Genomic DNA, 25241 nt, shown 5'->3' with positions numbered 1-25241 from the left:
ATATTTACAAACAAAATAGTATTTATTATAATTATATCCTACTAACAAGAAATTATTTAAATACCTACCTAATTTATGTTTTATATTATGTAGAATATCGTAAAATATGTGCTAAAATGTATATATCATAGGTACCGTGTTAACTGTTAATTATTTTATACACTGATACCTAGATAGCATTATTTATTTGAAATATTATATAAGTTTATCACTTAAAAATAATTTCATGTATTATAATGTATATCTTAAAAATTATACATTATAATATCATATAGTTATTAGTTAAATATATTGATATGAAGAATATTTTTAAATTAAAATCACTCAATGTATAGTTAAAATTACAAAATGCATATAGTAAATTTTCTATTAAATTATTAAATGGCCATGGTAATAAAAATTAAAAAATATGTATTTCCGATATTTTTTAATTGATATAATATTATAAACAATTTAAGAGAATCCTTATAACTGAACAACTATTTTTTTTTATTAACATGAAAAAAAAACTAAAATAGGTATTTGAAAATGTCAAATGTTTATCATAGCTCAAAAAGTTTCAAATTATTTTATAGAAAAGGCTAATAAAAAAATGTTGCTGTGGCGCGGCGCGGCACAGTGGCTACAATCAATCACGCAACGTGGTTGTGACTTGAGAGTATAAGTAACGTCTGCTGCCACTAAATCCTGGATGGGTGACCACCGGAGTTCGTAATGGCAAAAATCTTGCCACACAAACACGTGTTGCTAACCAACCGTATCAACCGTACCAACCGTATCCTACTGTACCAACCCTACCAACTCTACCAACCTTACATGTTAATGATCTCAGTAGTCGAAGCTTTAATATACGAATATTTGTTTATGAGTTCCAAAAAAAAACCAACTGAAGTACTGGTTTTACGTAAAAATTCCCGTTTTTCTTAATATTTTTTACGGTTTCCCAGTTATTTTAAAATATACTAAAAATGTTTACTGGACTCTCCATAGTACCAATTAGATCCAATTTTCTCCCAGAAACCACCCTCAAAAGTGAACATCGAAGCATTTTTGCCCCATTAGGTGATGAGACGTGATGACAGACAGAAATAAATCACACATCATTGTAAAATCAATGCATTCATCGCTCCTCTAAAATTTAAAACATCGAACGATTACTTTTCTAAAATACTAATTAGATTTGAATATTTCCAACTTAAAGACAGATGAGGTAGCTCAAAGCGGAACTTTTGAAGTACTTGTACTTAAAAGTTTCTAAAAAATTAGAAGGAATGACACTACTTTAAATTTTTAAGTTTATGATAGCTCACTTATTATAGTGAAGTACTAAAATCTTCTTCTGGCATATTGGACAATATTCTTTTCGGCGCTTTTTACAGCTTTTAAGTTTAGATACATACAACGACCATTGGTTATGTGAATTATTGTTTCCCCTTTTGTTCATGTCGGTTTCTTAAATTTTGTTTATTGTTTAAATGTTTTAAAAACTAGTAACTATGAAAATAAGTTTGTAGGGTTATTGTTATGAAAAACCTTAAAATAGTATTATTGATAACCACATTGTAAATAAATATTGATCAGAAATATGAAATATTAAACAATAATTTGTTTTTACCTTATTAGTAGTTTATTATTATAATATATCGTTTGAAAGAAACATAAAATTGTAGGTAAATATGTTTTTATAATTATATTAATTTTTAATTTCAGGTACATTTTTAATACCATACATGGTCATTATGTGCTTAGTGGGTTATCCATTACTTATTATGGAAATCGGTATCGGTCAAAAATTGAGACATAATAGCATAACAATATGGACAACAATTAATCCTCAATTAGGAGGTATCGGTATAGTTATGTGCTTGGTTAATATCGGTATGGCTTGCTACTACGGAACGATCATAAATTGGGGAACTAAATATATGATCGACATGAATAAGGTAATTATTATTATGAAGTACCTACTGAATAACATTAATAATATGCATCTAAAAACATTTCATTAGTTGTAGTTTTTTTTGTAAGAAGTAAAATGTTAGATTAGGTAGGTAGTTCTGATTAGTTTTAAATTTGTACATAAAACAATATAACTCCATCGTCACTATTATAAAGAATTGGTATTTTTTTTTTATAAAATATATTATTTTTTAACTTCTGTAGGTACACCTACTTATTGCAAAATTATTTTATTTTAGTTTCCAGACTTGTGGCCTCCACATGGGCAACCATCTATTGATCCCAAAAGATCTCAGTCATTCTGGCACAAAACTGTATTAAACGTAACAAGTTCTATGGATGAAACTAGTGATATACAAACGGGCCAAGTATTTTCATTGTTTTTCACATGGCTTTCTTTAGCTTTAATGTTGGCAGCAGCTTGGATTACATGTAAAAACAAGTATATACAAGTATGTATTATTTTGATATAATAATAGCTAGAGTACTCTAGACTCTAGAGTATATTTTTTATTTATTTTTATTTTAGGTGTTCATAAATTTTTCGAATTCAATGTTTCAAAGATTACCATTTTATATTCAAATTCTGACATGCGCAATTCCACCATTTTTGTTAGTTGTTGTATACATTGTAGAATCAGGTTATGGATATATTAGCTTCTTGTATATCACGTCTGTAGAGGTAATTATATTTTTCATTAAAATAATAATATATAGGTATAATATATAAATTATTTTATATACCTGTAAGAAAATATAATATTTCCATTATTATTTTACAGTTAAAAGACTTGTTGGTTTTCCCGATCTGGGTTGACGCAGTTATCCAAGTATTCTGTTCATTGGGATTAGTACATGGCCCGTGGACGTCATTCGGTTCATCTTCTAAACGTAAAAGCAATTTTCTGTTGACTGCTACTGTGGTGGTATCTTTCAGTTTCATTTTAGTCTTTGTGTGGACTTGGTTTATAGTTTCCACAATAATACCAAATGTTTTACAAGACATTAAAAATTGCGTAATCGGGTATAATTAAACTACACGACGATAACAAATTATATGGGGGTGATTTGAAAACAAAACATGTTTATTTATATTAATAATATTTTTCAATTGCTTCGATTTCAAATCACCTTAGTTTCAAATTTCTATAGCCAATATAAAAAGATTACGTTATTCTTATTATTCATCATTTTTAGATCAGCTTATAAATGGGATAATTCTAAAGACATGCCTGCACACGTGTTTTACAGCAATAATTATGATGCGCTAATTGCTAGTCGAAAATTAGACGACACTCTGATGAGTTTTGATGTACAAGAATGTAACATGGAAAATCAATTCAAATTGGTAATATATTTAAAATAAACTTATTATTGTTTAATGTAAAAAAATGCATTATTTGTATTTTTTGAAACGATTTACAATCATTGAATTAATGTTATTGTATAACTAAAACTTTTACCGATCAGTAAAAAATAGCTGGTATTCTTTTAATCAACATATTTTGATAAATACCTACGTTTCATGATATTCTGAAAAAAAAATTTAATGTGTATGATAATTTAATTTTATATATTTATAAAAATATTCAAATTTAATATTTCAAAGTAATTGGGTGAAAAGTATTATTAATGTAATTCATATCAAGATAAGCATTTGCTTTAAAAGAAAGTAATTAACACTATGTGCGTTTTTCCATAATTGAAAGAAATATGTGGTTTTATAGAGTAATACAACAAATACAATTTCAAAAATATTTACCTATATATTTTGAGGTTTTGTGAATTAAGATGTAATTTATGAATATATAGCATAAAAGTATGAGTTTTTACTAAAATTAAATCCATTCCAAATTCCAATAAGTTATAATACTCGTATATCAATATTATTGCTGTTTTTTACTATTTATTTTACACGAAGGAAAGTAAATGAGTTATGTTAGAATATCTTGATAAATTACAATACTTGTAAGTTGTAACCTTGGCTATAATTTTTTTTAATATATTACAGGCAAGCAACGGTGTTGGCCTGATGTTTATAGCACTCGGAGAGTTTACTACAACTTTTTCATTTGAGAAAATTACTGGCTATAATCAAACCAAATTTGTCATAAACATTCCGCAAATACTAATTCTAACAATTGGTACAGCATGGTTGATACGTGTATTGAGCTGGTTTGTCTGGGCACTTACTGAAGTTAAATGTTTAAAAAAATTGTCTACATTTTGTATTTCAAGTACGTTTTTTTTTTATTTTGTATAGATAGACAGATACTATACTATACTATGGTAAATATAAATCCTTTATCGTATATAATGTTTATATATTATATTATTATATATATTAATATGTACTCCAAAAAACTAGTAGATGTAACATTTTTAAATTTGATAAATCATGTAACCATAATGGTTGTATACGGTATACCTATCTGTTATTTTAATTTTAATCATTGATATACGATAAGATTATATTATACCGGTAGTAAGAAGATGAATAAAATATACAAATTTAAAATATTAATTTTAGGCATACTTTGTACAATATGCTGTATCTGTGGATTGGTATTTACAACTAGAACGGGTGTATATTGGCTGTCATTGTACACTGAAGTTTTTATTAATCCGTGTTTGACGGTGTTGGCTCTTTGTGAGGTTCTAATTATTGTTTTCATTTATGGATATAAACAGTATGTATTATCTAATAATGTATACATTAATATTTTAGTTCTCATGAATTAATAATAATATATTATTAATAATTTTACTGTCAGATTCTTACTTGATATATATGATATGACTGGACATACAATTGGTCGTCTTTCTATATTCATCTGGAGACATGTTACTCCAATGTTGCTGATATTAACATTCTCGTCAATCTTGACGGTCGGTATTTTGGATGGCTTCAGATATGAAGTCTGGACACATAGGAGTGTAAGTACAAAATATTCAAATTACCAAGGCTGGGAAATTTAATGATTTTTTTTAACTCAGTTAAGTTAAAAGTTAATACACACTTTTTGTTAACTTTTTATTAAATTAAAAAAAAAGTTAATTTGTTTATGCAACTTAATTTTTTTCCAACCCAAAACTAAATTATAGGATATATAGTGTTAATACTTCATACAGTATTTCCATATAAGTTAGATTCGAATGATATACATGTTTAACTTTAAACAATTTACGATACATATTTTTTGACATGAAAACAAAATAGACTGAAATAGTGAAATATTATAAAATTAAAAACAAAATAAATTAACTTAACTTACTTCTTAAAATGAAAAATTAACTCTGTAATTAAGAAAGAAATTATTTAGTAAGTTAACAGTGAAGTTAATGAAAAGCCAAAAGTAACTAGTTAAGTTAAAAAGTTAATGCCCAGCCTTGCAAATTACCATAATATATCAGGTATATAGGGTCACCTATCCCATATAGTTTTTAGATAAATTTGAATTGTTGAAAAAAGTTGTTAATTCATATTTATAATTTGTAAGTAAATAAATAGTTATTTCAAGACATTTGAATGTTGATAAATAAAAATTCATCTAATCATATATCTACTTTATAATAACTTACCTATTGAACAATTACAAATATTTATTTATATTATAAAATATAAATATGTATAAACCGATACACCATCGGACAATAGTAGATTATGCTGTATCACCTTACACAATAGACTAGAGATTAATATTAACTATGGCGGCTACCACGCATAATTATTATTATAATACTTATGTCCATATGCATAGTCTATTTATGACATAGTTTATTAGTATAACATGTCTTGTGTGACACATAAAATGACTATATGCATACGGGCATTAGTGGCATTGAATACTAGTATATATTATCAATAATAGTAGGCATATTATCGAGTGATCCGTTAAACTTAAGACACTATTATTTCAAAAACCTTTAACGTATTTCAAAATATTTTACATAATTTATATAAAACAAACAAATTTCTAAAAAATTATATATAATATTTTAATATTTTTTTATCGTAATCATTTTAAATTTTTTTCTAACACAACATGTGTCTCGTTTTTCATGACAACATGCATTTTTAATTCCTTATTCCGAAGCAGAATATTTATTGGAGTATTACAATAAACAAAAACCGAATTTACAATGATGAGTAGATAGTTTATGACTAGGGCTCGGATTTTGTAGCAAAATAAATCCTTATGAAAGCATTTTAAGTAGCCAAAAAGAAAAAAAAGCATTTATTAATTTATTCTAAAAAAACAAAATTTCAATTACACATAAAATTAAATATTAAAAAAGGAATTTACGACCATATATTTAGTCAAGTTACTTTCATTAAAACTCATTCTATTGGGTGCTAATATATTTTCGTACATAGAAAAAGACCTTTCCACGTCAACCGATGTAATCGATGCATATTTCATATAAACTAAATCATTTGAATCATACTGTTCCACATTTACGTTTAGTGCAGTGCCATTATGAATACTATTGACTTTTTGAAGTTCTGCCCATCCATTATTCTTTGAAAAAACACGATTGCACAAATTGTTGAATGAATGGCTGAACTGCATTATGTTTTGCAGCTTCAAGTTATTTCAATGCTTCTTTGTGTTTTTCTCTGCCAATATGTTGTTGAACGTTATATTTTTTATCCGAATTTATTTTGACTTCACACAATTTACAAAATATAATATTTTTGTCAGTCATAAGCACATTTTCACCGAATTCTTTTACGATTTTTTAAAATTTAAAATTTAAATTTTTAACTTTTGGCATTTTGACGACGAGAGAAATTATTTAGAACACTATACGTCACTGATTGTCGATTGATATTTACCGGTCAACTAAAGTATTAGAACGTGCTATAAAAATACGCAGGTATAATTCAAATAATTGCCCCTTTCCTTGAGTCGTAAATACAACTATAGATGATTGTAGATAAAACTATTTCGGCACAATAACGACAGTTATTTTATCAGTCATATATTTATTACTGGTTTTTTCACTGGTTTTATAATTTCTGGTAATAATAATATAGTCCAAGACGTATAATATACATAGAAATAGAAATAAGCTAAGTTTTCAAGAAAAATATGTAAAAATCAAGAAAAAATAACCAAATAGGGGAAAAAGCAATAAAAAGCAGGTTTTGTGGAAAAAAAAAAAAAGCAAAAAAAGTTTACTTCATTAAAATCAGAACGATTCAAAACGTATTTATATATAAGAATTATCTTTCTATCACACTCCCCTTAAAGAAAGCATTTGCTACAAAATCCGAGCCCTATTTATGATTTTATGAGTTATAAAAATCTAAAATTTAGATTGGGGGCGATACATGTTGGTTCGCTACTCCGCTCACGGGAGTATAATAACTATACTTGTCCGAAATATGATTTTTGTAAAGCAAAATACTCACAAAAATTGTTTGCTTCGGAATACATAAATACAAAATTTAGGCATATAGTTATTCAAAAGAGTAAAAACTTAAAAAATAATTTTAATAATGAAAATTTAAAGTGTCTACGGTTATTTATTCATGAACGACATACAAAATCAAAACTTATTTTGAGTTAAATTTCTTTAATTTTGTTTTTGTTTTTCATAAAGTACCACCAATTTGTTCCAATTTACTATCAGAAACCATCCTCAAAGTTGAAGATTGATTCATATTTCTCTTCTATAAAACGTGTACCTACACATATTAATAATATGGCATACAGTAACACGCAAACAAAACAAAAAACACCATGTTAAAATCACCATATATTCATCGCTCCACTCAGAATCTAAAATCCAGATATGATAATGATTATATTCTATGTTATATAATCTATGGAGATATCTGATAGGTAATATAAGATATACCTACGAGTTATTGTAGCAAAGCTCATGAGTCACCAGTTCTTATATATATGTTGCAATGTGTCAATATAGTTTATATTGAGCACCGCATATTATACTTAAGTATAACGTGGTACGTGGGCATTACTTTGAGGTTAAGATCATTAGTTTGAATGGCTTGATGGATACGAATTGGTCATTTATGCTATTGGTAGGTAGTGAGTAATTTTAATTGAGCTGCTAAATAATAATTGTACATGTTTATTTGATGTGTTTGTTCATGCGAATTCCAGCTTTGGGGGAACGTTTTAATAAACCACATATTTAATCTGAAACTGATGAATAGTATTATAGTATAGTATACCTAATATATATTGTATTGATCGTTTAAATTCGTTACTGATGTTGAAGATTATACGGCTCGTATTGGTCGGTTCGTTCACAAGAATATCTCAATGTTTAATTAAATTAATTTGTTTGATATATAGATATTTTCAAAAAATTTAAGTTATAAAATAAGTTTCAAAGTTCATAAATATAAAATTAATGGAGGTGGTTCAAAAAATGTTCAATATGTAAAAATGAGATAATATCATAAATCATAAATATTAATAGGTATATAACATTTTATACAATAGATATTATTATGTTGAACATTTTTACTTTACATTACATTATATAAAGTATAAATGATGTAATGTAAATCACGCATTTCATGTTGGTACCATTTTAAGATCACATCATGGATATTAAATATTAATATATTATTTAACTTAAAAACAGTCGAGGGAGTAATAGGTATTATTAAAATGTCATCAATCAAGTATTGTGAAAGAAATTGAATAAAGTATACAGATATCAGGTATGTAAGTATGTAACATTAAGCTTTTAAAAAAATACAAATAATTCCAAGGTATCGACATATTTATACATAAAAATTATATAGTTCACCCCAAAATCAATCAAATTTATATTTTCCTATGTAGGTAGTAGGTACAATAATTGATTAAATATACAATATCAATAGTACAATATAGATTTAAAAGTTTATATAAAATAAAACTTATCGAATATTTCAGAATTTCTTAACAAAGATGAGGTATCCATACTGGGCTCAACTAATAGTTTGGGCGAATACAGCTGTATGTCTTCTACTAATATTGGCATTCTGCATAGTGGATAGTCGACAAAACCTGACTTTCAAATTTTTAGAAACCCTGAATAAAGCGAAAAAAACTACTAGTGGACATATCAAGCGATCAGACTCGGGGTTGTCTGGAAAAGGCATTATCACTGAAATTGATGTAAGTTTAACGTGTAATAAATAAATATTATAATATCTATTAAGGTTTTAAATAGATTAAAATATATTTGTACAAAACTTTTTCTTTTACAAAATTGCAAAAATTATTTTGGGAAATTAAGTATAGTAATATATTATTTATATATATTTAGTAAACCAAGTCGAAAGTGTCATCAGTGGGTGACTTCTTTCCCCAAATTATGTAAATCATGTTTTATTTGTTTCCCTCTTATATACTCTTATATACTCATTATGTCTTAGATATAGATTGTATATTTTCTTCTAAAAAATATATATATATATATATACATTTATAAAGCTGGTTAAATTAGATTAGCTAGAAGTCAGTCATTAAATAAGTTAAAACATTAAGCTTATATAAAATTTTTAAATTATGAATGAATATAATGGGAATTGTGTATAGAGATAAGCAGATATAGAAATATTGAATATACATATTATATCTCGATTCCTGATCCAAATGTGTTAAGTACCTATTTATTTTATTCCCAATATGTTAACTGTGTATTGGAACATAAAATGATTTCATGCTATATACATATTAAATATTTTATATTTAAATTTTTTTAGTTTGATGATTGTCACGATTCAGAGAATGATGAGGATCTGGATACTTCACTAGCGCAAGCTCCAGTACGTATGTATAAAATTGAGGTTCTCGACTCTTGGAAATCTGCAAGAGGTCAAGTTTACCTTTAATACGGGACTATATACGCGTCATGAAGTTATACTTATGTTATAATATGTTGTAACTTGTGTGTATAGTTAAAATTTATACCATGATTATAATATTATGCATCGATGTGATTTAAACTATAAATTCATATAAATAGCTATAAATTTAATTTCAAAGTAAATGTTTTTATGCATTGGTATACTAGCTATAAATAGTATAGGTATCTATCCTACATGCATTTAGTGAATTCAATATCAATATCATTTGTTTTCCAAAATTACTTAAAGAGCTGTTCACGGTTAATATAATAATATAATATAATATAATATGTAATAATATAGGAACGCCGAACACCACGTGAAATTTCAATTAAAACAGTAGGATAAAGATCAAGTTGTTAAGACCAAATCATTATAATTTATAGCAGTAGTTCTATGAAAAGAATATTTGTGACTGTGACGTTACGTTACGTATGTACTAAGTACTTACATTTTTAAACAAACGTATTAGTATTATATGTTGAAGTACCTGTGACCTTCCAAGTTCCAACTATTAGCAAAGATAGACCAATGTTCATGCAAAAGCAAATGTATTGCTCACCTAAATCTGCCATTTACTGTTATACAATTGGTACGTTCTAATTTCTTCAAAATAAGAAAATCATAAGTGTTGTGAATAATTAATTAATTAAAAGAAATATAATATGGATTTGAAATGTACTTAACTGTAATAACATGAAATTCTTATACATCATAATATGGGTGCCGCCAGTTAAAATCGCGAAAAAAACAATATAATAATAATAATATATTATACGTATTTACAAGCAATTCCATATATCCCTGAGTAATCTATTTTGTATACAACTTAAAACATTATTAGTCAAAAAAAGAAATTTTCATGTACCTACATTTTAAGATTAAATTTGATTATGCAAAGATCGCACTATAGATTATAATAATTATACTGATCACATAGTTACATTTTAATATGCATAGCATGTTTACATTGTTAAATCCACATTGAAGTCTCCAATTTTCGTTGTCAAAATAAGAAAAGTAATATAATATATTTATATTAATAACAAACAGTGCTCAATACATTAGGTTTTAAAATTTGATCAACTCGTAAGCTTGAATTTATTTGTATACAATCTTCATTAATTGGGGCTTAGTAAAATTCATTATTAAAAATTGTTGTGTTGTATTACTCGATATAATTTGTTCCTAGCTCAAACGCATAATTTATGCTACCTAATAAGATATGAAATATATTTATTTATTTTTACTTGTGTGTAATTTAATGTGAAAAACCTTATGGTGCCCATATAACTTTAATACTTTTTTAAATATTGTACACATATCACATTATAATATCACATATTATTCAAAATTTTAAACATATAATAACTTACACTATAGTAATAAAATATCGAGAATGTTGTTTGGTATTATATTATTCTCCTAATATTAACATAATTAAATCTACGCCGTCCATTGGCTATAATAATTAAAGTGTTAAACAGTAAGAAGTTATTGTACACATTCCATTTACTGACTGTTTTTCGATTGTAACTTTTTTTTTATGTATACCTATTGAACTAAAACTTATTTTGTCTTACAGTGAAATAGTCACATCATATAGATTGTTTAGAATTTACTCAATCAAAAATGATTGTTTCTCGGAACCTACCTATATATTTATTTAATATAAAAAAATTCTAAATTCTATTAAAAATTTAGAAACTTATATTTATATGAAGTTAATAATTTTAAGTTTGGAGTAAATATTATATATTGTGTTAATTTACCATATTATAATAAAGTTATTAACATGCAAATCTAAATAATAAATTGTTTTATTAATTATTGTTTAGTAATATTTATATGTTATAAACTTATAACTATACATATTTACCTTATTATCTAATAGCTATAACATTATATTATGCTATACTCAAATAAAAACTGTTCATGATTTATGAATATTGATTACCGTTACCCAAATATATTCAGATTATTATTTGGCATTAAAGAATTGTCAACAAGTCATCAATACAGACAAATGACAATAACTAATACCTAATTATAAACTTCTTCAAATTGCATACCATAAAACATAATATTATGTATGAATAATATTAAGACACTGCAGGTACTCGTAACGGATTTGAAAATTAATTTAATCCAATATAGGATATTATACTATATACAATAATTAAAACCAACTTAATTTAATGGGTATTTTGGCTATAATATCTATAATAACTGGTAACATTTTTTTTTTTTTTAGGGGGAGTTGATGGGCCGAACCCCATTGATTTGTGTAGCGGTCGTTACACATTGAAAATAATGGTAGGAGAATATTAAAAAAAAAATATTTAATAACTTTTGGTGGGTGGGTGGGTAAAACTATATATTGCTACACCTGAAAAATAAGTCTTTGGTGCCACTGTTAGGTAGGTACAAATTTTAAAATATGTTGGTAGATTGTCAATTGTGATAAACAAATTCTTAGATATAATATTTATTATTATGTATCTATACCTATAGTGGTTGATGTATAATTATCTAAGCACATAAATTTATATAATATAATATATTAATATATACAGATTACAGGTAACTGGTAAATTATAAGTGGTCATAAAATTTAAAGTTGGTTATTCATAAATCATATTAGATAAGAACAATTGCGTGAGTTAAATAGGTACCTAGCTATGTATAGGTAATATTGTAGTAATGTAGTATGAGTACCAGCTGTATTTAAAAACCAAACTGGTATCTCGTATGTAAAATAATACGATATGATTCATATTTAAATTTATAATAGCTCGAATTTAAATGCCTTAAAAATATCAAAAAAAATGCTAGTACGACTTAAAAACTCTAAACAAATGGCCCAAACATATCAAAAAAGTGAGACGATTTTAATCTTAAAAAAGGTGGATAAGTGGATGTCGCTCTGCTGTACAGTAGGTTACAAGTTGGTCACTGTAATGGATGGTGTTAAATTTGAATTCAATGATATAATATTGTTGTATAAGAAAAACGATTCTGAGCGAAAACAGTCAGTCAGCCTATGATTTTACTAAGTATATTTGATGATATTATTGTAAATAAAGTAATCTATATATAACCTATTTACGTGGAGCCTTGTTTTAAATTTTCAATCCTTAGCCATAAAAGTTAAAAATTTATAAATTTATACATTTATACATTTTTAACCACAAAATAATTAATAAATTATAAATTTGATAAATGTTGTCAAAATTTGAACTTTAAATGCTTATAAAAAAAAATTGTGCATATGTATTTTTAATATTTTTCAACTGCTATTAAAACGATATATCAGGAGTCTAATATTAAATTTTCACGCTTTTTTACCCAACAAATAAAAATTTAATGATATTTATAGAAAAAAAAACTAAAAAAATTGAAAACTGACAATGTCCGTAAACAGCTCAAAAAGAGTCAAAATATTTTCAACATTTTATGGTGTATAGAAAATGCTAATATAAACATTCAGTGAAATTTTCAAGTATCTACAGTCATTCGTTTTTTAATTACAATAAAATAAGAAAATTGTTACATGAGAAATCGAGTAAATATCAAATGTTGTAAAAATATAAATTTCAGACGCTCATAAAAATTTAATTTAAGTTTCTTCTAGACATTTTTTTTTTGATAAAGGTAGACAAACTTATGAGTAATCTTATATTACATTTTCAAATCTTAGATTTAAAAAGAAAAATTTTTATGAATTCTCATCAAAATAATTTGATATTTTTCGTGATTTTTCCGTATTTTGTCAAAATTTGAACTTTAAATGCTTATAATTAAAAACTGTGACTAAGGATTTTTAATTTTTTTCATCTGCCTTTGAAACAATAAACTAGGAGCCTTCTATTAAATTTTCAAGCTTTTTTACTCAACAGATAAAATTTTATTGATATTTATAGAAAAAAAAAACTAAAAAAATTGAAAACTGACAATGTCCGTAAACAGCTCAAAAAGATTTTATGGTGTATAGAAAATGCTAATATAAACATTCAGTTAAAATTTCATGTCCCTACGGTCATTTGTTTTAGAGTTACACCAAAAACCAAAATCGATTTTCTCGAAATCAGATTTTGCGTAAAAATTCCCGTTTTTCCTTATTTTTTCTTTTGTTATTCACGTCGCTTGTGAAAACTACTGGGAAATTACTTTTGACCCCCCCAAAGTACCAACTAGATTCACTTTCCTATCAGAAAAGTTACTATTGAAGAAAATCCAAGCACTTTTACTGTCCTAAAAGGTGATGACAGACACAAAAATAAAAAAAAAAATTTAAAAATTAAAAATTAAAAAAAAAAAAAAACACATCATTGTAAAATCAATACATTCATCGCTTCGCTCAGAATCTAAAATGCATTTTAGATGTAAAATTGTATAAGTACGTTTATAAATATATAGTATTAAAAACGTCAAAAATGTCTAAAAAAGTATAAAATCCGCTAAAAAGCAAAAAAAAATTTTTTTTTATAAGCATTTAAAGTACAAATTTTGACAACATTTATCAAATTTATAATTTATTAATTATTTTGTAGTTAAAAATGTATAAAATGTTTAACGTTTATGGCTAAGGATTGAAAATTTAAAACAAGGCTCCACATAAATAGGTAATATATAAATTACTTTATTCACAATAATAACATCAAATATACTTGGTAATATCATAGGCTGACTGACCGTTTTCGCTCAAAATCGTTTTTCTTATACAATGATATTATATCATTGAATTCAAATTTAACACCATCCATTACAGTGACCCACTTGTAACCTACTGTACAGCAGAGCGACATCCACTTATCCACCTTTTAGATTCTGAGCGAAGCGATGAATGTATTGATTCTACAATGATGTGTGTTTTTTTTTTTATTTTTTTTTTTTATTTTTGTGTCTGTCATCACCTTTTAGGACAGTAAAAGTGCTTGGATTTTCTTCAATAGTAACTTTTCTGATAGAAAAGTGAATCTAGTTGGTACTTTGGGGGGTCAAAAGTAAAAATTTCCCAGTAGTTTTCACAAGTGACGTGAAAAACAAAAGAAAAATTAAGGAAAAACGGGAATTTTTACGCAAAATCTGTTTTCGAGAAAATCGATTTTGGTTTTTGGTGTAACTCTAAAACAAATGACCGTAGGGACATGAAATTTTGACTGAATGTTTATATTAGCATTTTCTATATACCATAAAATTTTGAAAATATTTTGACTCTTTTTGAACTGTTTACGGCCATTTTCAGTTTTCAATTTTTTTAGTTTTTTTTTTCTATAAATATCAATAAAATTTTATCTGTTGAGTAAAAATGCTTGAAAATTTAATAGAAGGCTCCTAGTTTATTGTTTCATAGGCAGATGAAAAAAATTAAAAATCCTTAGTCACAGTTTTTAATTATAAGCATTTAAAGTTCAAATTTTGACAAAATACGGAAAAATCACGAAAAATATCAAATTATTTTGATGAGAATTCATAAAAATTTTTCTTTTTAAATCTAAGATTTGAAAATGTAATATAAGATTACTCATAAGTTTGTCTACCTTTATCAAAAAAAAAATGTCTAGAAGAAACTTAAATTAAATTTTTATGAGCGTCTGAAATTTATATTTTTACAACATTTGATATTTACTCGATTTCTCATGTAACAATTTTCTTATTTTATTGTAATTAAAAAACGAATGACTGTAGATACTTGAAAATTTCACTGAATGTTTATATTAGCATTTTCTATACACCATAAAATGTTGAAAATATTTTGACTCTTTTTGAGCTGTTTACGGACATTGTCAGTTTTCAATTTTTTTAGTTTTTTTTTCTATAAATATCATTAAATTTTTATTTGTTGGGTAAAAAAGCGTGAAAATTTAATATTAGACTCCTGATATATCGTTTTAATAGCAGTTGAAAAATATTAAAAATACATATGCACAATTTTTTTTTATAAGCATTTAAAGTTCAAATTTTGACAACATTTATCAAATTTATTAATTATTTTGTGGTTAAAAATTTATAAAATGTTTAACTTTTATGGCTAAGGATTGAAAATTTAAAACAAGGCTCCACGTTAATAGGTTATATATAAATTACTTTATTCACAATAATATCATCAAATATACTTGATAATATCATAGGGTGACTGACCGTTTTCGCTCAGAATCGTTTTTCTTATACAATGATATTATATCATTGAATTCAAATTTAACACCATCCATTACAGTGACCCACTTGTAACCTACTGTACAGCAGAGCGACATCCACTTATCCACCTTTTTTTTTTATGATTTTTGAGTAATCTTAGAGTAAAATCATCTATTATAAGAATAATGGAGAATAATGTTTCAAGGTTTGACATAGGCATCAGTTTTGTATTTTGTTATTTTTTTAGTTAAAATTGTTAAAAATAATAAAAATTTGTACATTTAAAATTGTAATGAATATATAATTGTTTTGAGACAATATTTAAAGAAATGTATAAGTCAAAGCCTCGAAAATATTATTTTCTATACATTTTTGTAATGATTTTTCTAAGATTACAAAATAAAATATAAGAAAACGATTTTGCATGACTGCGTTTTGCGTGTATATACGTGTTGAGCCACAGAGAGAAAACAAATAGTGCGGTGACTCCTCTTTAGGATATTTAGGAAATATTCTTAATATTTTATGTTTATTAACGTCGAATTATGAAATATTAATTATTCACTACCTATGCTACTATTAATTATAAACAATATACCTAGAATTATTTAGTTGTATTTGAAAGTTTTGTAAGTTGTAACAGTGTATAAAAATCATATAGAACCTACAGCGGTTTTATATAGGGGTATAACAAAATAAGTATAGGTATCAAAGTATATACCTAGGCCGGCAAACCGTCTCCACTATGCAGGATCGTTCTTCGTAGATAATAGATATGCAATAATTTATTATTGAATTACAATTTAACACATCTATACAGTTACATTTACTCATTGACACAAATAGGTGGATTAGGGGGATTTAGATCCCCCAAAACTATATCAAATATTCAAATCCCCCTTCTCCATTCAAGTCCTTATCAAGTAAGTACTAAGGAAATAGAATTTTGTCTATCATTTTAAAATGTATACCCAATACCTTACTTTTAATAAATTGAATTGAAAACATTTTGTTTTTGTAGTACAGTACAGTACCTAGCTATTTCTAATTGGTGTCATAAATGCAAACAATAATAATTGGTGTGTTTTCCATAGAAAATGTTTTAAGAGCATAATGTGTCCAGACAGAGTAATATTTTACCACATAGACACTGATATGTCATATTATGTGTGTTTGTTAGCTGTATATTCATTTATCATTTGATAGATACTGAATGTAAATTATGTATATAATATTTTGTATTTTTACATCGATAACTATAATTATCGTAAGCCGGCAAGGAGAGGGTGAGGGGCTAGGTTGCGTGTTTTTTCAAATCAATATTATGGACGAAAAGGACTTGAGTTCCAAAAAGATTTGTTCTATTTGCGCTGATCAATTTAATGAATAGTTACACTCACAATAATTGATACCAAGGTACATACTATTATAGTGCATCACAGTGAGCTCCCCGATTTTTTTTACAGTTTATTTTTTTAAAAATGTTGAAGAGTTGTATACACTTATACCTACTGTAGGTATATTAATCGAAATTTTACTAACTACTAAACTACTAATTATAAAATAAGAACCTACTAAAATGTTATAACTTGTAAAAATGTTCAGAGTATTATAAGTAGGTACTAGACTAAATATTACACCTTAAACCATATCAGCTGTCACCAGCGATTATTAACATTTGAAATGTTAGTATTTACATTTCACCAACACAAAATTTAACAATTCAGAAACTGCTTATATAATTCTTAATTTAAAATTAAAATGTTCAACAAAAATTTGCTTAACAATTGATGGCAAAAAAGGATGATTATAATTTGAAAAAAACTAATTTGTATTTGATCTCCATAAGAAATAACTTAAATTGTCTAAAATATATAAGTATGTATTTTCAAATATGGTAAAAGTACCAATAAAATAGAAATACATTATTAAAAGGTAAAAGGTGGTTAATCTTAAGAAACTTTGGTTAATCGCGTTATTTTTATCCTTTTCCCTGCGCCGTAAAATATATTGATAAAAATATAATTAACAAATTGTACAGTAGCCACAATGTAGACAATTTAAGTGAAAATTATAGGTAGGCATGGTTGAATTAATGGGTCGGTTTAGATCTACCTATATAGGGAATGATGGTGCTATGGTAGAATATTTATACTGGCGTATTCGGTACACCTTATAATTGACATGAATCAAAAAGTTTTACGAAACCGATTAAATCCCAAACGATCATATTTAGATTAAAATGTGCATTTAGTTTTTAATTACCTTAATCAAATAAATTATAAATGGCGAGTATAAATTAAAATCACTTCTATTGAGTTGGGTATACATATCATTTTATTTTATTATTAAGATACATATTGTATTTATTACAATTTATTTATGTGTTTGTAAATAATACACATTTAGGAACACTCGATAGTCATTGCTCCCTCATTGGATATAGTAATGACGTGTATACAATACTAACTAGACAGTAACTATATTCCACTTCAATAACATTATTATTATTATTATTTTTTATTGATCTTAAGCATCAGCAACTATGACTATTAGCATTTTGTAGGGGGGTTACGGTTGGTTGAAAAACACGTGTATATGTGGGGTGATGATTCGTCATTAACCCCGGGTGGTCACCCATCCGGGAACTAGTGGCACCGGCCGATGCTTGACCTCAGAACACTTAAGTGACTGAGACCAACCACCAAGCCACACAAGGCCCTAATATAGCATTATTATTTATTTGTCAGTGTCTCTTTTTACACTTATATATATTATATTAGTCCAATATTGATGTACTGTATTACATAAACATTTTTCCTATCATAAATTTATATGATTTATGACTTACAAGACTATTATTAAAAATTATATAGAATATAGATATATGATTACATTCAACTGTATTATGATGGATTATTTTCTTATAGTTAAAACTAAAATGCTAAGGTTATTGCGTCATTATATCTGTAGGTACAATTGTTTGGGAAAGCGGTAGCAAAATAAAATGATAAGGGGTTGCAATGATGTCATTATTACTGTCTGAAACAGGAATTGGAGAACCTAAAACTAACAACCAAACAGTAAACTTATGAAACAACTAAATTATTAAATATATCATTGATCATGTGGAAAAATAATTATATAATATTTTGAATCGAAAAATAGACAATTATGAGATGATTTGTTATAGTAAAATATTTAGTTTCTAAACTTCTTAATTTGTAATTTAAATAAATATTGTATAGATTTTGATAAATGGTACCTACTCGTAGACACAATGGTTCTGGTATGATTATGGTTGTGGTAAGCACTGCGCATTAGATGAATTATTGGGGAATTAGTTGGTTGAATATAGGTACTATATTGGTGTGTACTCTATAGAACTGGGCATGTCGCATGTGAGCGGGTAGAAATTAGAAAAGCAAGGTGCACGGAAATCAGACTCGGATCCAGAGCACAGTTTTGTGGGAGGAGGGGAAGGGTGGGTAACAACACAAATACAATATACATTGCTCATAAATACAGTATTTATAGTATTTATAATCAATGGTAGTGAATCCATTGGTATAGGCACTCATATGTCTTGAAGGGTGGGCTGGGCCCCCATAGATCCCCCTGGATCCGTCCCTTTTTGAAACTAATGAGTGCTAGGAGTGTGGGGAATTTGATTTTACTGGTCAGGATATTGAATAGAAATCTAAGGTCTATCGCATGTCTACGATCAGCAAGACTTGAGAGGTGGAAGACATCTTGAGCATAAGAGTAGTCGTGTCAAGGACAGAAGATATATGTCTAAACGCAACGGCACTTAGAAATCGTCTTTGGACTCGTTCAACTATTTTTCAGGAGTATGAATTGGAGGGATTCAGGGATCACACAAAACACTACTATATTCGAGAATAGATCATACAAGTGTGGAATATAGAGCCTATAGAGAGAGATACTGCATGTTTGAAATCGTAAGATGTGCGAAGTACCTATAAAATCTATCAATTTGAAAGCCTTACAACATGACATTGACATATCAATGTGCCTTTTAGGTAATAGGTTGCAAGTGAGGGTAAATTCAAGAACACTGATAAAGTCATTGGTGTATAATATACGATGGACGTGTTATTCATTTTATATAAGCGCCATACACAACCAGCATACTATATGCGTTATCAGTTTAAATAAAATAATACCTATTACACTTATATATTATTGTGATTTGTAAATAATAATATTATATTATAGTAGATCATCCACATTAAATATTATATTATTATATTAAAATAGTATAATATTAATATAATACACAATAGTAGCCTACAGTGTAGTAGTGTACCTACCTATTATAGTATTATACATAGTTTGCTTTTCCCAACATACCTATCTATTATAAATAGCATACTTATTTAGGATTCATAGTAGTTTTTAAATGTGCATTGTGCATAGTTAGTTATTCAACTATTAGATGCTAGATACACTTGATAACTATATGTATATTGTGTATATATATAATAGTAACTATATACCTATATAATAAATATAATACATATATATATACCTATATGTATACTGATATAATAGGTACCCTGTGTGTTAAAATATATAAAAATAATACTTTTCTGAATCGTAATATTCAGTTGACTGAACAAAATTATTTAATCATATTAAAATATCTATTATTTAGCCTTCAAAAATTGTATACAAAAAATTTCATTATATATCTGATTATTTTCTGTCCCAAACAAGTAACAACACATTGATGATAGGTATGGAATTCCTATATACTTATGCTCGTATTGTTGAACATTGATATATGATCACGGAAACTACTAAAAATATTTGTTACTTTCCTCAAAAAATTGCAACAACAATTAAATTGCATGTTATTATTTTTTTTATCATAATGTTATCATCACGTACCTATATTTTTGCTATACTTATTTATTTTATTATTTTGTCAACAATAATACTACGATTAAAAATAATAATACTCTAAGATTAAATTATAGATTAGGTTTAGAGTATACGTTATATTTGTGTTTCATAGACATGATTTTTATAAAATGTATGACTCTAACGAATATCAATTAGAAAAAACCAAACTTCTCTATAAGGTTTAATAAAATTGTCCACCTCATAATTAATATAATAATATATACTATAATATATAGGCTCTAAACTCTCAAATCTTTAATATAATAATTGTATGTATTAATATTGTGGCCATGTTCTATACAGAACTGATGTTGATGTATTAAAATATGAACCAAATATTATTTATGTTTTTTAGAAGTGCTATATGACCTGTAATAAATGGAACTTTAACTCCCTTCAAGTATAAATTATAGGTTTAATGAAATTATTATAAATTGATAATAATCATGTATTTATCATTTATACAAACTAAAAAAATGTATTAATATATTTTTAAAAGTTTACAAGATGTAATATTGAAATGTAACTATTAATTGCTATATTGCTTCTAAACAATCCCGTGTCTAAACCTAAAAGAAAAAACAATAAAGTTCTTTTTTCCAATTTTAGTATAAAGTAATATAAACACCTCCAAAAAAAATAATAAAAATAACAGACTAGGTACTTTGATAATTGAAAATACACGTTGTAAATATTGAATTTATATCATAATATAAATTATATACTTAGAAACAAAATTTAAAACTAATTTTTTTTTTTTTTTTAATCGACTAAAACTTCATATTTATAGGTACTCATATCTCACAGAATTAAATTACGAATAATCATAATAATGATAGTAATATATAATATGATAAAACTGAAAATCGCACCTAATATAGGTATGTCATTTTCATCATTATAAAATCCAGGATACTGTAAGATTGTTGCGACTCCACTCGAACACCTATACAAATATCAGGACTTAATTCAAATCACTTAATTTTACTATCGATATCATTGAAGATTTACCTTCGCGGAAATTAGTAGGTAGCACGCGCAAATTGCCCTCTTAAGTCCTAAATCTAATAGAAGATTTTTTCTCCAATTGCTATTTAGTATTTACTATTCCATATCAAATTACTGATGACGTATTATTATTTCCCGACTAATGAACCTAAACAATGATAATATACTTCTGCCAAATATTATACGCAATTACTATTTCTTTAGGGTTCATCAGTCGAGTCTCATATAGGTAGGTAACCTACCTACATAATAATAATACATTTTATAATGAAGCATTTAATTATTTAACCGCATTGTGATATAATAACAATAAGAATAATGTAGTAGATATATATATTATACAAGGGAGGTCAAAACATCTAACGGGTCTACCTCTACCTGAGTATAGAGAATGAATTATTGTTTCAGTCCCTCTCCAAAGCGTTGGTATATATACCGTATAGACCCTAATATCACCATCGCCGGGCCAGGTGGCTAATTACGGTAAGGAACGACGAAAATAAATTATCATCCCTAATTGTCAAGCCACTTAATAATTAAAGACCGTCGATGAGTATATGAGTTCTAAACAAAAGGCTAGTGGAAAGAAGAAAAAATACGAAATTGTTTTTGGACCACAAACATAATCAAAATGTTATTTGATCTCGTGGTTATCATTTTTGATTTTTCAGATCCCTCGCATTCCGCAATGGCGCAATTGTTGCAATCTATATGCAGTGCTGAATTTAGCAGGTTAGCAGGGTGTGCATTGCACCGCCGCCTCAAGACCAAGGTTGTATTAGGGGCCTCAGGTTGAAGTCCTAAATTTTCTAACTTTCTATAACTTTTTATTATAAAATTAACAAACTTTATTATTTTAAGATGTTACTGACAAGTGACAATCATTTATTTTGGACGGTTTGAATTTTAGATAATACTATTTATCATTGTTATTGTTTGTTTTACATATTTATTAGTATACACATTAATTATATGTATATAGGTAGTATGCATCGTATACTATTTTCATATAATCGTACTATTTATTTAATCTCAGAGGCTCGCGAAGTCGCTCTAGTGAAGTATCTTGCTGGACAAACTAATAATATATCCGTTGTTATATTTATGTATTGTTTGATATAAACGGATTATGATTTACGGACTTGCCTTGGTGCAGTGTTATTGGTTTCGAATATGTTATTTTGTACTTTTGTTAGTTTTAGTTTTTGCGTATCTACTCTATTATATTAATTTTTCATTTGATTATTAAAAATATAAATTAGGTACCTACCTACACTATCTTTTATCGACTTTTGAAAAAAACATATCTAACAGACAATTTGAAAGTGGTGCATCTAAAAGACAGAGAAAAATGTTCAAAACAATGAATTAAAAAAATATAAAGAACAATTGATGAATAATTTTGTATTCAATTCAGGTAACTGAGGTACCTGATTCATATTTGTGTCCTTTCATTTTAGAACAATATAGAGAATATATAGCCATTATCATATTAATGATATTTATTCTTAAAGGCACCGGTGCCAGTTTTTCAAATTTTCCACAATTCTATAAAATTTGAAAATTAAATTTTTTATTTTAGTTGCCACCTCAATTATAAGACTTTTCTTCTAATCTACAACTACCCGATACCTATTTATGGGAAGGGTGTTGATAAGGTGTATTATATCGAAAAAAATTACTCTACGGGAATAGCTCTCAAGTCTTGTAGAATTGTCGGATTTTGATGACTATTTTTTTATCTGAAAGAAGAAGAATTCCTGTAGGTTAGGTAGTAACCCGCATCGATCTCTGATTTTGTATTTTATTTCAAATAATTGTATTAAAAAATTTGTAAAAAAAAAACGTTTTTATCTTATATTTTATTTATAAAATTTGAGAATAAAATATTGAAAAACAGACATCGATGCGGGCTGTAGAATATTTCCCTCTAGAAATTAAAAAAAAAATATGAAATTTGGTTGATTCTACAAGGGGGTATCGTTATTCTCGCAGAGTGTATTTTTGAGGACAAAATGGCTTCGGCACCGGGCACGCCTTAATTTATATTAAACTAGCATAGAAGCATACATTAATGATTAATACATCATATTTAAGCGTGGTATAATAGGTTTGAGAACAGTGAGTGAATAGTATGTAGTAATAGTATGTATAATAGCATGTATAGTTTCATAATTTACCTATTAAATTATGGAATTTAAATTTTGTGTTTTTTAGTTGGTTTAATAATATCAACACGACAAAACGTATCAAATAAATAGATAAGTGTAATGTCGAGAAAATTTGTTTTTGAGGGGCCTCTAATTGGTAGTTACACCCCGGCCTCCTGAGACTTAGATCCGGCACTGTCTATATGTTATTGTCTCGGACAATTTGCCTGCAGACCCGCCAAAAATCGGTATTTCTACGATTCCGTATTTTTGTATCATTCATGACGAACGTATGGACAAAAATCTAGATTGTCACACGCAATACAACGAACACTATTGACAGGTTCACGCGGATTACAACAAAAGTTGGTCTAGTGTCAGACCCTAATAAAGGTGTAGAAGGCATGGATTTACCACGAGATGTATGGTCCGTACTTAACAGAATTCGAACTGGTCACGGCCGGTGCGGCTCCATGATGTCCAAATGGGGTCTTAAGGACAGCCCTACGTGTGATTGCGGTCACGTAACCAAACAATACACCATATTGTGGAAGATTGCCCGAAAAGGAGGTTCAACCGGGGCATTGAGGGAATTCATGCGGCAAATAATGAAGCATTAGAATGGATTCGAGAACTAGACATTGCCTTATGACTATGGATTTTATCTGTAAACAATGACCATGTGCCCCTACTATCATTACTTATTTATTCAACTATTTACATTTTTATATTTATATTTTTAACTGTAGTTATTTTATTTTTATTTTATACTCATGTTTTGATTTATATTCGATATATATTGTGGCCTTAACTGTGTTGATTTGTATACCAGCCATACGAAATAAATAAATAAACAACAAAAGTAAAAAGTAAAACGTTTTGTACCTTATTATTACGTCTTTTATTTCATGAAAATGCACTGTGGTCTGTGAAATATTCGTTGAAACATCGACTCGTCGCACGTAATATATTTTAATATAATATATTAATTCATACTCAGATAATTCCGTCCACCGGCCACCGATTGAAGTCTGTCGTTTTATTTATGTCGGTCGTCACTCGTCGGACGACGACGGTACGGGAAAACAAAAACAAAAATGGCGCCGCCGACGGACGGGAATAATTCGAAAATCCCGCGATCAATTTACCGGTTTTACTGCTACCCGTCGTTG

General features: G+C 27.1%; 2 protein-coding genes across 4 annotated transcripts in view; one reads left to right on the top strand and one right to left on the bottom strand.

Moving 5' to 3' along the window:
• The window catches only part of LOC132938160 (sodium- and chloride-dependent transporter XTRP3-like), a 15003-nt gene extending 3337 nt beyond the window's left edge, over positions 1-11666 (top strand). Inside the window, exons 2-11 of the mRNA XM_061004846.1 lie at positions 1711-1943; positions 2199-2411; positions 2489-2641; positions 2742-2983; positions 3157-3307; positions 3971-4196; positions 4490-4649; positions 4734-4896; positions 8883-9107; positions 9698-11666. Coding sequence (XP_060860829.1) covers positions 1711-1943; positions 2199-2411; positions 2489-2641; positions 2742-2983; positions 3157-3307; positions 3971-4196; positions 4490-4649; positions 4734-4896; positions 8883-9107; positions 9698-9826 — 1895 coding nt within the window. The 3' untranslated portion in view covers positions 9827-11666. The remainder of the gene's footprint in view (positions 1-1710; positions 1944-2198; positions 2412-2488; positions 2642-2741; positions 2984-3156; positions 3308-3970; positions 4197-4489; positions 4650-4733; positions 4897-8882; positions 9108-9697) is intronic.
• Positions 1-25224, bottom strand: part of LOC132938162 (E3 ubiquitin-protein ligase ZNRF1-like) — a 27167-nt gene extending 1943 nt beyond the window's left edge. The window contains exon 1 of one of the 3 annotated variants that reach the window (XR_009663876.1): positions 24955-25224. Coding sequence is in view for 1 of the 3 variants with exons in the window: in XM_061004848.1 (XP_060860831.1) it covers positions 1311-1444 (134 nt within the window). In the remaining 2 variants the exon portion in view is untranslated. Of the gene's footprint in view, positions 1-1310; positions 1445-2173; positions 2367-24954 lie in introns of those variants that run through there. The other 2 variants (XR_009663877.1, XM_061004848.1) reach the window with 2 other exon arrangements.
• Between the last annotated feature and the right edge of the window lie 17 nt (positions 25225-25241).

This window comes from Metopolophium dirhodum, chromosome 2, assembly GCF_019925205.1.
Source record: "Metopolophium dirhodum isolate CAU chromosome 2, ASM1992520v1, whole genome shotgun sequence".
Classification (NCBI taxonomy): domain Eukaryota; kingdom Metazoa; phylum Arthropoda; class Insecta; order Hemiptera; family Aphididae; genus Metopolophium; species Metopolophium dirhodum.
Note: the sequence above shows the minus strand (reverse complement) of the source record. Positions and strands in the feature narration are given on the sequence as shown.